The 13,664-nt window shown below is 36.2% G+C and overlaps 1 protein-coding gene across 1 annotated transcript in view; it reads left to right on the plus strand.

Annotated features, from left to right (window-relative positions):
• The first annotated feature begins 586 nt into the window (after positions 1 to 586).
• Positions 587 to 13,664, plus strand: part of RTF2 (replication termination factor 2) — a 66,699-nt gene continuing 53,621 nt past the window's right edge. Inside the window, exons 1-4 of the mRNA XM_074288664.1 lie at positions 587 to 1,267; positions 10,643 to 10,737; positions 11,115 to 11,208; positions 12,387 to 12,526. Of these exons, the coding sequence (XP_074144765.1) occupies positions 1,199 to 1,267; positions 10,643 to 10,737; positions 11,115 to 11,208; positions 12,387 to 12,526 (398 nt within the window). The 5' untranslated portion in view covers positions 587 to 1,198. The remainder of the gene's footprint in view (positions 1,268 to 10,642; positions 10,738 to 11,114; positions 11,209 to 12,386; positions 12,527 to 13,664) is intronic.

Below are 13,664 nucleotides of genomic sequence, written 5' to 3' on the forward strand. Positions count from 1 at the left end.
GATCTTACATTACAGATAATGGCTGCTTTTGGTTTTAGATCAATACTTACCATTTTTAATAAAGTTCCATTTATTCCTGTACTTCCGAGATGTTTCTAACTGAAGGGGTATTCTATCTTGTCAAAAGCCTTTTCTGCACGTATTGAAATAATTATGTGATTTCTGCTTTATTATGAATGAGGGACAGTCAGAGGAGGACCACCGGAGCTAGAGATGGGACAGCCAGGACTGCCAGAACACTATCCGTTTGATCCTGGAGATAACAGGAATCGCACGACTACCTACCAATTCCGTGACGTAGTCAGGGGTTGATGATCATTTGGATTAAAAAATTTTATTGCTAAAAGACATGAGATTATTAGGTCCAACCCGTTTTACGGAGGGAGAAAACTGAGGTAGAAAGAGGGAGGGGACGCATCTAAAATCAAAGACAATTAAAGGCAGAGCTATGGATAAAACCGAGACCTTTTCACCTTCTGTCCCGGATTCAGACGCTTCTATTTTCTGTCCTTGTCTATGATTATTGGAGCTGGAGAAGACTTCTTCCGGATCAAGAGTAAGAGTCCAAGGGCTCTTAACCTGAAGTTCCCAGGCTCCCAACCCTCGCGTCCATGAATTTAAGTGGGAGGGGGAAGGGGGAGAATCTATTTTTCACTAGTCTCATTGAAATGTCAGCATTTCCTTCAATTATTTATTTGGAAGAGAGATCCGTAAGCTTCGCCAGATTGCCAAAGAGTTCCATGAAACAAGGTTAAAACAAATGAAGAAACTAAGGCTGAGGATCTCCCAGAACGAAGGGAGTCCTTCAGAAGAAAAAGAGATTAGCAAGAGCCTCGGGAAAGATGGGAGAGAAGCAGTGACTAGTTAAGAAAAGGAAAAAGAGGCCGGGACAGGCAAGGGCGGAGCAGAGTGGGAGGAAAGAGGATCAAAGCCATGGTGAGCCGCCCGCCTCCTCACTTCCGCAGCTACCTCGCCTCCCTTCACTTCCCCACGCGGAGGCCCAAAGACAGAAGGCGTGGCTCTCTGGCAACGGTCTCCATAGGAACTATACACCAAACGAGTTCCGCCCTCTCCCTCAATCAATGTCGTCATGTCAACGGTAGTCTCTTGCGTCATCTCAGCGCGCCGGAAGTTTGTGTTGTTGACTCTAGCGACGACCGGTAGGGCAAACTGCGGAAACGAATAGTACTGAAGAGAGATGGGCTGCGACGGGGGCACGATTCCTAAAAGGCACGAGCTGGTGAAGGGGCCGAAGAAGGTGGAAAAGGTCAGAGCCGGGTCTTAATGTCAGCGGGGTGAATCAGGTGAAGTGTCACCTTCCGGGGGAGTTTTTGGGAGCGCAGGTTCTGAAATGTCTTTTGGGGCGGAGCTGGACAATACCTTTTCCTCCCCTCCCCCCTTGAGCGTAATTTTCTTATGACAATTCCTCCTGACTCCTTCTGCATCTCGCCGTGGGATCATTCCCTACTTTTGGTTTTTTCTTATGGTTTTCTAGGTTTCCTCAAAACTGATAAAAATAGACAGCTCTGGCTTGAGTTCGCCGTTTGGCGTCGCGCGTTTGTTCCTCCTTTCACAGCCAGATTCAACAAAGAGTTGTCCATAGTCGTTACCTCAGTTTCCTCATACCCCCCATTTCTCACTCCTCCTATGATATGGCGTCTAATCCCATCACCACCAATCATAACGGACCTTTTTCCCCCTCAAAAGTCGGTGATTTCTTAATAACTAAATTAAGCTTTTTTTTTTTAATCAATTCATCTTCTTTGATATCAGTTTTTGATACTGTGACCATCCTCTTCTTGAACGCTTTCCTCTATCTTTTCTTTTATAACCTTCCTCTCTATTGTTCGTCCTCCTTATCTTTTCTCCTCCTCCTTTTCAGGGCTATCATTTGCTGTCAGTGTAAATGTCCTTCCTTTAGGTCTCTGTATGAGAGCCCCGATCCTTGTCGTGGGCTACATGAGTTTCTGTTAGTCTCATCTTCTCTTCTGAATTCAGTTTTCTCCGATTGTGATTCCCAGATTTAATTTCACCGAGGTACTCCAGACCCACATTATGATCGATGACATTTGTCTTGTGCTTACTAGCCAGGCACTTTGGTAAGCACTTTACAATTATTAGCTCATTTGTGACCCATAGCAACCCCTCCCCCATAGGTGCTATTACTATCCTGTTTTACAGATGAAAAAACTGAGGCAGAAAAGAGGTTAAGTGACTCACTTTGTAAGCTACTAAGTGTCTGAGGCCATATTTTAATTCAAATCTTTCTATTTCTAGGCTCCAGGCTCTCCTTACTTTGCCACCAGCTGTTCTCCCACACCCATGCTCACACTCACAGCTCTAGGTCCCTGTTAGGCATCTCCATTTGAGAGTCCTGTGAACATCTCAAACATGTAGTTTTCAAGATGAGACTTAATTCTTTTCCTCTAAATATTCCCCTCTCCAAACTTAATCTATTTCTGATAAGAACATCGCCATCTTCCCAGTTATCAGATATCATTAATGCCAATTCATCTTTTATTTTTCCTTGTTCTTAAATCCCATAGCCAATTTTTTTTTTTTTTTGGCAAAGTCTAGTTGGTTCTATATCTATATTCTTTGTACCTGCCCTTTTCTGCTCTATTCCTAGCCTTAATTCAGCCCCACATCACCTTTCAGTGAAATGTGGTAATAATTCCTAACTGGTAGCAGGCCAGAACTCTGAAAGGAGGGTATACTTGAATTTAAGATAGCAGGTACTTAACTACCTACTCCAGTGAGAGCACGTACTTGGTGTAATGTAATGATGTGATCAGTCTAGAGGATGTGATGCTCTACAGCTGCTCATGCCCAGTGTGGTGATGTAATGTAGTTGTGCTGGCATATTTAAGGGAGTCTCAGAGACAGAGGACTCTCAGCAGCAGCGATCTCAGTCACAGAGAAGATTTCAGGTTCCAGACTCCAGAGACCAGACTCCATCTTTGACCAGCTATGTGTCTGCTCTCTTCACTTCATTCCCCCACTAAGCCCAAAGGCCCACCAGAGAGCTAGCCCGGACATTACAGATTTGCCCTCAAGTCTTCCTGACTTCAGGCCCAGAGGCTTTTTTCAAGTAGTGAGCTTTTGTCCCCAAAGTTAGGATATTTCTCAAATAGTAAATCATTATGGTCATTTACTACAATGTATTATGTATCTAATTTATTCCTCTGATAAACTTTTTCTTAGCCAGTACCAGATTATTTTGATGATTACTGGTAAGATTTGACCTTTCTTCACATTTTCCCCACATTAATTTTCTTGACATTTTTGACCTTTTGTTGTTCTAAATCAATTTTTAAAATTTTTTCTTTTTTAGCTTTATAAAATAACTTTTGGTAGTTTATTTGGATGATATTAAGTCGATTAACTTAAGTAGAATTGTCATTCTTATTATATTGACTTGGCCTACTCATGAGCAATTAATATTTTTCCAGTTGTTTATATCTATTTGGGTGAAAAGTATTTTGTGAACTGTGTTCCTGAGAGTTCCAAGGTCTGTCTTGCAAGTGCTGCAGCTTTACCCACTTCAACACCTAGTTGTAGATAATAGATAATACTTTAATTAAATGAGACACAGAAGGTATGTCAGAGCCATTGTGTGTATGTATAACCTTGATAGGCAAAGTGGTTTTGGAAGATTACAACTATGAGTGCTTATATAGAGAATAGTTAAGTGACTTGGCTTTAGTTACTAAGTGTTGGAGTACAATTTGTCAGTTCTATTCATACTCCTCTAGTATCCAGAGATTTATTTGGAGGGATAATGAGATGTCCAGAGCCAGGGAAAAGACTGAGTGAAGGGACCGTGGAGCAGTCCTGAGTCCTAGACATGTAAGTCAGTAGTAATAATAATGCCTTATATTTAGTCTGATTTCACAAGGCTTTTATTATTTTTCATCTCATTTTATTAATGTATAAAAATGAAATCAAATTAAGTCATTTCTTCTTTTGGCTTAGAAAAACTTGGTGTAGTGGCAAGAGAGCTTTTTTTAGGCAGAAATTTGAATATTGGCTTTGTCACTCATTACTGTGTGATCATAGCTATTTTGGGCTTCATTTTTCTCTTGTTTGAAATGAACAAATTGAACTTGATGTCAGCTAAGATATCTTTTGCCTCCAAATCCAAATCATAGCTTTGTAACATTGGAGCCTTAGGTTCATAATATCATCTTTGACTTATTTTTTCCTTCAAACTCTCATATAATATATGAATCTGTGGATTTTGGATTTAAATTGATATATTGACTTGTAATTTAAAAAGTAAATGCCTTCATTTTTAAAAATACATTATTTAAATCTGCCATATTCAGTTCCGTAGACTTGAAATTAATTATCACCTGTTATATGCCCATGTGGTACAAAAATGTTCAGAACAAAAGACATGGTAATCTCTGTAATATTGGCAGCTAGATGGCGCATTGTGCTAGGCTTTGAATCAGAAAGACCTGAGGTCAGATCAGTCCTCAGAAATTTACTGTGTAATCCTGAGCAGGTCATTTAACTTGTTTGCTTCAGTTTTTTTCATTTGAAGACAATATCAGCTACCTCAAAGGGTTGTTGTGAGAATCCAATGAGATAATTGTAAAGCACTTAGCTTAGTGTCTGGCACATAGGGCAATATAAATGTTAACTATCATCGTTATTATTATCAGAATGGATGACTACTTGTTGAAGCAAAATTATTAAATTGATGATATGTTGTGTTTTTAATGGAACCTAAAAAAGCTATGTTGAAAACAAATAATATTCTCTTATAATCTTTAAAATCTGCTATTTTAAATCTCTTTTCATGCATTTTGTTGCTTACTCCATTTTCTCAAATATTTACAGGATCATAGATTTAGCAGTAGGAAGGGATCTCTGAACTATCTAGACTAATTTCTGTCAGAAAAGCTAAGGTGAAGAGGAAGTAAAATTTTAATCTGCCCCAGTGCAAAGAAATAGCTTGCTAGGAAGATTTTTTCCCTTAGCATTTTAAGAAACTTTTGTTTTTCTTTAACTAGTTTTATAGCCTTGGTGAGAGATGATGAGGGTTAAACTAGGGTTCAAACTTTGTGATGGGGAAAATGGGATGATGTGAGAGGTGTTATAGAGGCAAAATCAGACAAGATTTGACAAGTAATTGGTTATATTAATATGAGTGAGAAATTGAGGGTAACCTTTTAAACTGGATAGCATGTTGGATAAAGCATAAGACTTGGAGTCAAGAAGACTCAGGAGAACTGCCAAAACACTTAGTAGCAATGACCCTGGGCAAGTCATTTAACCACCCAGTGCCTTTTTCCTTATCTGTAAAATGGGGATAATAATGGTGCCTACTTCACAAGACTGTTGTGAGGATCAAATGAGAGAACATATGTAAAGTGCTTTGCAAACTTTAAAAGTGCTATATAAATTCTGGATATTAAAATAGTAAAGTTGAAAATCTGGGTTACTAAAAGCGTGGTTGTGACCTCAACAGTTTGGGGAGATTTAAGAGAGGGGAAAGTTTGAGGTATGGGAGAAGACGACTAAATTCTATTTGTATGAATTTGAAATACCTGTAGGATCTTTGCTTCAGAATTTCTGAAAGGTAGCTTATAATGCAGGACTCGAGTTCAAGAGAGAGATGAAGGTTGCATGTATACATCTTGGAATCATCTGCTATAAATAATTGACCCTATAGGAACTCGTGTAGAAAGAAGCCTTCGGAGATATCTACAATTATTGAATATGACTTAGATGACTGTCCACGCTAAGAAGGATCAAGGAAAGATCTTGAATATGGATGATCCTAGTATCAATTGCTATAGAATTATCAGGAGAGATAAAGATTATTTAAAAAAAAAAAAGCCACTAGATTTGGCAATTAAGAGTTCATTGGTAATTTTGAATAGCAAGGTCAGAAGCCAAATTGCAGAGGGTTTACAAGAGAATTGGAAAGGAGAGGAAATAAGAGAGGAATAGACCATACATATGTAGATGGATTTTTCAAGAAGTTTAACTGAGATGCAGAGGAAAAATATAGATAGCTAGTGGGAATGTAGGCTCAAATGAGGCTTTTAAAGATGACAGGGAAAGAAAGAGGAAAAGAAAGAAACATAAGAATTATAGTGGTGATAGTCTTCTGGAGATCATTGGTACATGAAGAGCCATTAGCTTTGGCAAGTAGAGTCACCTTGAACATCCTTTTAAGTTCAAACATTCTATAATTATAAAATTCTATAATCAAGTCTTTATATTTATCTATCAACTGACAAATATTTATTAAATGCCTTCTATGTGCCCAACATTTTGCTCTGTGTTGAAGATATAAATACAGAAAATGAAACAGTTCTTACTATAGAGCTTACATTCTAGTGGGAGAAACAGGTATATACAGAATTAATATTTATTTGCTACTGGGGAAGCAAATCCTCTGAAGGGCCTGTCATCCCCACCAGCTGCCAACTAATTACCATACACAATCCAGCCCAGCTGAAGTACCAAGGCACCCTCAGGGAGAGACAGGAGCCAGGTCTAACTACCACTACCACCTTGGCATTATCCCCCCAACTCCCCAGACCTCAATGGAGACAGCCTAGAACCCAAAGCCTAAGAACTTTGAGAATAGCAGTGTTTACAGTCCACTGCTTGACATAAGGAAGCAACTTGTTTTGAGATGAGGCCTTGCAATTGCTTTTTTCACTGTTACAGTCACATCTGTTGAAGACCCAGAAAACAAAGTTATCAACAAAGACTTTGGCATTGTAAAATGATTTAACATCAGAAACCTGTCTGATTTTTAATCAGTGGAGATGACATTAAAGAAGAAGCATTTCCATTTGCTTTGCCACTGCTTCCTAAAGACTCTGGGCCTTTGTAGCTAAAACCTCCTTCATTATTATATGAGCTCCTTGAGAACAGGGACATTTCAATTTGTATTCCTAATACTTAGCACAGTGCTTTGCACATTGTAAATTCTTAACAAATGCTTTATTCATTCATCCATTCAAATATGATGAGTGAAAACAAGCAAATACAAAATAGTTCAATATGGAGAAAGTCTAAGAAGGGGCATGCCAGTTAGTAGTTGGAGGATCAGAAAAGGCTTTCCTATAGGAGATAGTGCTTAAGCTGTAATTTGTTCATATCCTTTGACCATTTATCATTTGGAGAATGACTTGTATTTTTATAAATTTGACTCATTTATCTCTATATTTTAGAAATGAGACCTTTATCAGAGATCTTGGATATAAAAAAAATTTTCCCAGTTTTCTGTTTCCCTTCTAATCTTGGCTATAAGATTTGTTTGTGGGGCAGCTAGGTGGCGCAGTGGATAGAGCATCAGCCTTGAATTCACGAGGACCGGAGTTCAGATCTGGTCTCAGACACTTAACAACTTCCTAGCTGTGTGACCTGGGCACTTAACCCCAGTCTCAGGAAAAAAAAAAGATTTGTTTGTACAAAAGAGTTTGTACAAAACTTCTTTAATTTAATATAATAAAAATTATCCATTTTACATTTCATAATATTCTCTAAATCTTCCTTCCTTTTCCACATTTCTGACAAATAGTTTTACCCTTTTTGTCTAAATCATGAATCCATTTTTACTTTACCTTGATATAGGTGTTAGACGTTAATCATTCACTAGTTTCTGCCATACTATTTTTCCAATTTTCCCAGCAATTTTTGTTAGATTTTAAGTTCTTATCCCAGAAACTGAAGTCCTTAGGAAATGAGCTTTGTGTTTTGTTTTGTTTTGTTTTTAAATTTCAAACATACATTACTTTATGAATCATGTTGGGAGAGAAAAATCAGAACAAAAGGGGAAAATCATGGGAAAAGAGAAAAAAACAGAAAAAAGAAGCGAATATAGCATGTGCTGTTTATGTTCATAGCTCCTTAGTTCTTTTTCTGGATGCAGATGGCATTTACTATCCAAAGTCTATTGGGATTGCTTTGGATCACTGAAGTACTGAGAAGAACCAAGCCTTTCATTGCTAATCATTACACATTCTTGCTGTTACTAGGTACAAGTTATTCCTAGTTCTGCTTGTTTCACTCGGCATCAATTCATATAAGTCCAGGCCTTTCTAAAATCAGCTTGTTCATCATTTTTTATAGAATAATAATATTCCATTACTTTCATATACCACAACTTGTTCAGCTATTTCCCAATTGATGGGTATCCGCTCATTTTCCGATTTTTTTTGCTAGCACAAAAAACTGCTACAAACATTTTTGCACATCTGGGTCCTTTCCCCTCCTTGATGATTTCCTTGGATAAATCAAATTACAGACCCAGTAATGACACTGTCGGGTCAAAGGGTATATAGAGTTCTATAGCCCTTTGGGCATAGTTCCAGATTAGTCTCCAGAATGGTTGGATCATTTCACAACTCCAGATGGTGAAATCTTTCATTGAAATAGGAAATTTTGGAAGAGGACAGGGTTTGGGAAAATATAATGAGTTCCATTTTGGACATGTTGAAGCCAAAATGTTTGAGATGTCTTTGAGACATTTAGTTTTAAGATTAGTAAGCAACTAGTGATGCGTAATTTGAGATTAAGCTCAGACGAAGCTTAAGAAGATATTGGAACTGGATATGTAGAGCTGCAAGTCTTCAAGGGAATGATTTTGTTAAGCTTACATGATCCAATGAGGTTACCAAAAAGAGAAATTGTAGAGAGAGAAAAGGGCCTAGGTCAGTACCTTGGGGAATACCCACACTTAGGGAATTTGATATGGATGATGAACCAGCAAAGAAGTTGAATTAAAAGCAACCAGTTAGGCAAATAGGATGAGAAACAGGAGAGTAATACATGAAAATCTAGTTTGGAGAGAGGATCTAAGGAAAAAGGTAGTTAAGCATTGTCAAATGGAGAAGGTACCTTGAAAGGAAGAGGACTAAGAAAAGACCATTCGATTTTAACAAATCATTGGTGACTTTGGAAAAAGCTGTTTCAATTGAGTGATGAAGTCAAAAGCCTGATATCAGAGGTGAGGAATAAGTGAGAAGAAAGATAGTGGAGGCAGTGAGTATAGAGTGATTTTTTTAATTAGTTTGAGGAAGGGAAGAGACATATTTAATGATAGCTTAAGGGGGTGGTTGGGTTTAGTGAAAGTTTTTTTGTTGTTGTTGTTTTTGAGAACGTAGTAGAGTTGGTCATGTTTGAAAGGCAAATAGGGAAGGAACCATTAGATTGAGAGAATTTGAAGATTCAAGTGAAGGACAATCTACTGAAGAAGAAAGGAAGGGATGAGGTCAAATGTACCTGTAGAGAGGCTGGCCTTGGAAGGATAAGGTGGACCTTATTGTCATATCTAGGCATGAGTGAAGGATAAATCAAGGAATTTTGAAATGAAGAGAATGGAAGAAGAGGGTATTCATGTCAAATGGCCCCAATTTTCTCAGTAAAGTAAGAGGCAGGGTTTTCTGAAAAAAGAGTAGGGAAGGGGAAGTATGTGAGATTTGAGGAGAGAAGAAAAGGTTAAGAAAATTATTTGGGGAATAAGAAAGGAATTTAATCAGAGATAAATAAAAGGTCTGTCTTGTTTCAATGAAGGTCCAGTTGAAATTGGGTAATATGAATTTGTTTGTTTTTGCTGAGGCAATTGGGGTTAAGTAACTTGCCCAGGATTACACAGCTAGGAAGTGTTAAGTGTCTGAGGCCAGATTTGAACTCAGATCCTCTTGATTTCAGGGCTGGTGCTCTATCCACTGCACCATCTTACCTGCCCCAGTAATATGAATTTAAAATGTACTTATTGAATACAGTTGTTGTTATTCCCTCAAATTACCATTTGTGAAAAGGACTAAAGGAGTAAGAATAGCTATCCAGTGCTAAGGTTTGGAAAGAGATGAGTCAGGGTAGAACAGGGGATTCCAAAACAGAAAAAAGAAATGTGCACTATATATCAGCCATAATAATGTTGTTTTAGAAGGATGTATATATCTGTGTATTTGTGTATGTATATATGTGTGTATATGTGTACATGAAGATGTGTACATATAAATGTATCTAAGCTTAACTGTAGCCTGCTTAGGGAGAAAATCTAGGTTTTTCCCTGAAAGGGGGAAAAAAGAATAAAGTAAACATGCATAGCAGAAAACAAAAGAAAACCTACTAGGAAGCAAAGATAAGATTGACAGGTATAAATACAGTGTCTTCTATTATTATATGTGCTTTCTTGAAATGGAATTCCTCCCTGATGTTCTGCTGAAAAAATGATAATGTGTTTTTTCTTTCTTTCTTTTTCTTTTTAGTCTTTTTCTAGTTTGTTTTTTCTAAGACCAGAAGTAGTATGGAGTTCATATGGCTAACTATAGGGTTGAAATTGGAAAAGGGAGTTAGAGAAGCACCTAATGGTAAAATAAAGAGATTGGAGATGTCAGTGAACATGAAGTATTGGTTTAGGAGGAATAGAACAGAGAGAGAGATAGAGTTATGGAATATTGTGGTCAGATGGAGGAATGTCAGCGTTTCTAATTAAGGAAGTGAAATATTTGCAGATAGTGATGAGATCCTGTGTATGATCATCCTATTATTTGATTGAAGTGGAATGAATAATAATAGAAAAGAAATCTGAACCACATATCAGACAGAAGGTGGAAGTAATTTAAAAACAAATATATATTCTTTTACTTTTTTCATTTCTTAGGTTGACAAAAATGCCGAGTTAGTGGCCCAGTGGAACTATTGTACATTAAGTCAAGAAATTCTAAGAAGACCAATAGTAGCTTGTGAACTTGGCAGGTATGCTTGTATTATTTGAATTATCACTTTCTTTTAAAAATGAATTTAAAGTAAATTTATATTTGTAAATAGGGCTTTTGTCTACTTGAAGGTTTTCATTTTGTATTTCTTTTTCCTCAAGTATATTTGAATCAAATTCTTCAAATTCAATCCTGTCCTAAGATCACTTTTTAAATTAGTTACCTTCCTTGAACACACTATATACTATACATACATTTCTCTGAAATATTTTAAAAAGAAGCATCATATAATCCATTCCATTGTCAAATGCAGTTTTATACCATCCTTATTACTGCTTTAAGTATTTGATGAATCTGCCTCAGCACAGATACTTTATTGTCTATAATTATAATTTTTTACTACTTTTATTGTTACAGACTTTATAACAAAGATGCAGTCATTGAGTTTTTATTGGACAAATCTAATGACAAAGCTCTTGGGCAGGCAGCATCTCACATTAAGAGCATTAAGGTAATACTAATAATTCTGAAATAATTCAAGGGTCATAAATGTTTACTTTCTTACTGGTATGCTTAAAGATGGGAATCATAAGAGGTGAGTTCCAGTAACAGTTTCATTAATTTGCTGTGTAACTCTAAGCCAATCACTTAATGTCCTCAGAAATGGGGCATACTGAAAATGGGGATAATATTTACCTTCTCTACAGAGTGTTTGTGATGGATTGATTAAATCAGCTAATGGATGTCAAAAAAGCTTTTAAAGTTATAAACTATCATATAAATACAAGATAATATTTGTAACTGTTGATGGTCAGTTCCTATTGTTTAGATGTAGAAGATAATTTTATAAAATTTTAGATAAGAAATGGAACATAAATATCAAATGCTTCCATTTCATTTTGCTCAGGAGAAAACTGAGGTGCAGGAATTAAGTGACTTCCTTTAAAATCACACAACTAGTCAATAGGAAGATTGGGATCTGGGTGCTCTTCTAATTCTCAGAATAGTCCTTTTTTTTTTGTTATGTCATACTCTGTTTCATTTTGTCTTGTAAATTATTATTAGTGATATTTCTTTCATAAAGAGAAAAAGAAAGTACTTTTATTATTAGGATCAGTGCAGTTTTTATCTCAAGATTTAATTTTTAATTATGAAAGTTATATCTTTCTCTCAAAAATACAGTAAAATAGAACTTTGCATTTAGCAGATAGTCAATATGTTACTTGGCTTAGATTGAAAATTGAAATTTAAAATGATCATGTATTTATTTATCTCATCTGTGGATAAGTAAAACACTAATTCCTTTCATAATTTTAGCGTGATATTCTCTTCAGATTTGGAGTTACTTAGATGATATGATTCACTTATTCATTTGGTAACATTTAACATGCTTCAAATCTATTATTTATTGGTGATAATAAAGATTTTTTTTTTCTTTTAAGGCAAAATAATCCCTACCCTGAAGGAGCTTACATTCCTATGGGTGGAATAAGAAACAACACACAAATATAAATAAATATGGAGAACTTCTTTGGTGGGGAGAAAGCATTAACAATTGGGAAATTAGGATAGTCCTTATGTAGGAGATGGCATAAGAAGGAAGAGAGCAAAACAATAATTTTGATGTTGATTTTATTAATAAGGGGAAATAATATATAAACTAATTAAAATGTTGATGGTTTTTCCTAGAATGTGACAGAGCTGAAACTCTCTGATAATCCATCCTGGAGTGGTGATAAAGGAAATACAAAAGGTGATAAATATGATGACCTCCAGCGTGCTCGATTTATTTGCCCTGTTGTAGGTCTGGAGATGAATGGTCGGCACAGGTCTGTAATTCTGAAATAATTGGTATAAAGTCCTGCCTTGGATTTTATCTTTTATCTAAAGGTGCTATTGAGTCACAAATGGGTGTTTACTGTTAATCCATTTGTAATGTAACTTCTAACTCCAATCAGTTTTTGTTTTTTCCTCACTTAATAGTACTTTTCCCCCAATTACCTATAGAGATATTTTTCAACATTTATTTTTGTTAAGATTTTGAGTTACAGATTTCCTCTCTCCCACCCTTCCCTCCTCCCTCCCTAGGACAACAGGCAATCTGATATAGGTTATACATATGCATATACATATACAAACAGTATTAGTCATGTTGTAAAAGAAAAATTATAACAAAAGGGAAAAACTATGAGAAAGAAAAATCAAAAAAGAAGTGAAAATGGTATGCCTTAATCTGTATTCATTCATTCTTGGATTGAATAGTATTTTCTACCACAAATCTTTTGGAATTGTCTTGGATCATTGCATTACTAAGAAGAGCTAAATATGTCTTAGTTGATCATCACATAATGTTACTGTTACTATGTATAATGTTCTAGTTCTGTTCGCTTCCCAGTCAGCGTTTTATTGTAAGAAAGCTTAATGTGGGATTTTAAAGAGTTCTTTGTATATTTTTAAATGTTCTCTTTTATGCACTAGTTTCCACATGTGACACATTTAAAGCTGTTTGGTTGCCTGATATATTTGACCCTGGGAAAGGAAGTAAAGGGCAAATGTTTCCCAGACAGTGATTCTGTTTTCCTTGTAACTACAGCTATAATTTACCATAGTGGAAAAATGTTATAGAATGTGCGGTTGATGCATTGGCTCTATGTCCAGTAATAAAGAAATAGTCTTGAATTTGTTCTCACTTCAGTACTTAAAAGGTAGTCATTTCTTTTATTACATGGGTATTCTTTCCACTTTTACACATTATATCCCCACTAATAAATTAGTCAAATGTCTTTTCATATTGCTATGGATAGATATCTTCACAACGCCTCAGCCAAACTGTTGCTTTACAGTTGCTTAGTGAAGCAAGCAGAACCAGGAATACATTGTACACAATAACAACAAGAATGTGCAATAATCAACTATAAAAGGTTTGGTTCTTGTCAGTAATTCAGTGATCCAAAGCAATCCCAGTAG

The sequence above is a fragment of the Sminthopsis crassicaudata genome, chromosome 2 (genome assembly GCF_048593235.1).
Source record: "Sminthopsis crassicaudata isolate SCR6 chromosome 2, ASM4859323v1, whole genome shotgun sequence".
Classification (NCBI taxonomy): Eukaryota; Metazoa; Chordata; class Mammalia; order Dasyuromorphia; family Dasyuridae; genus Sminthopsis; species Sminthopsis crassicaudata.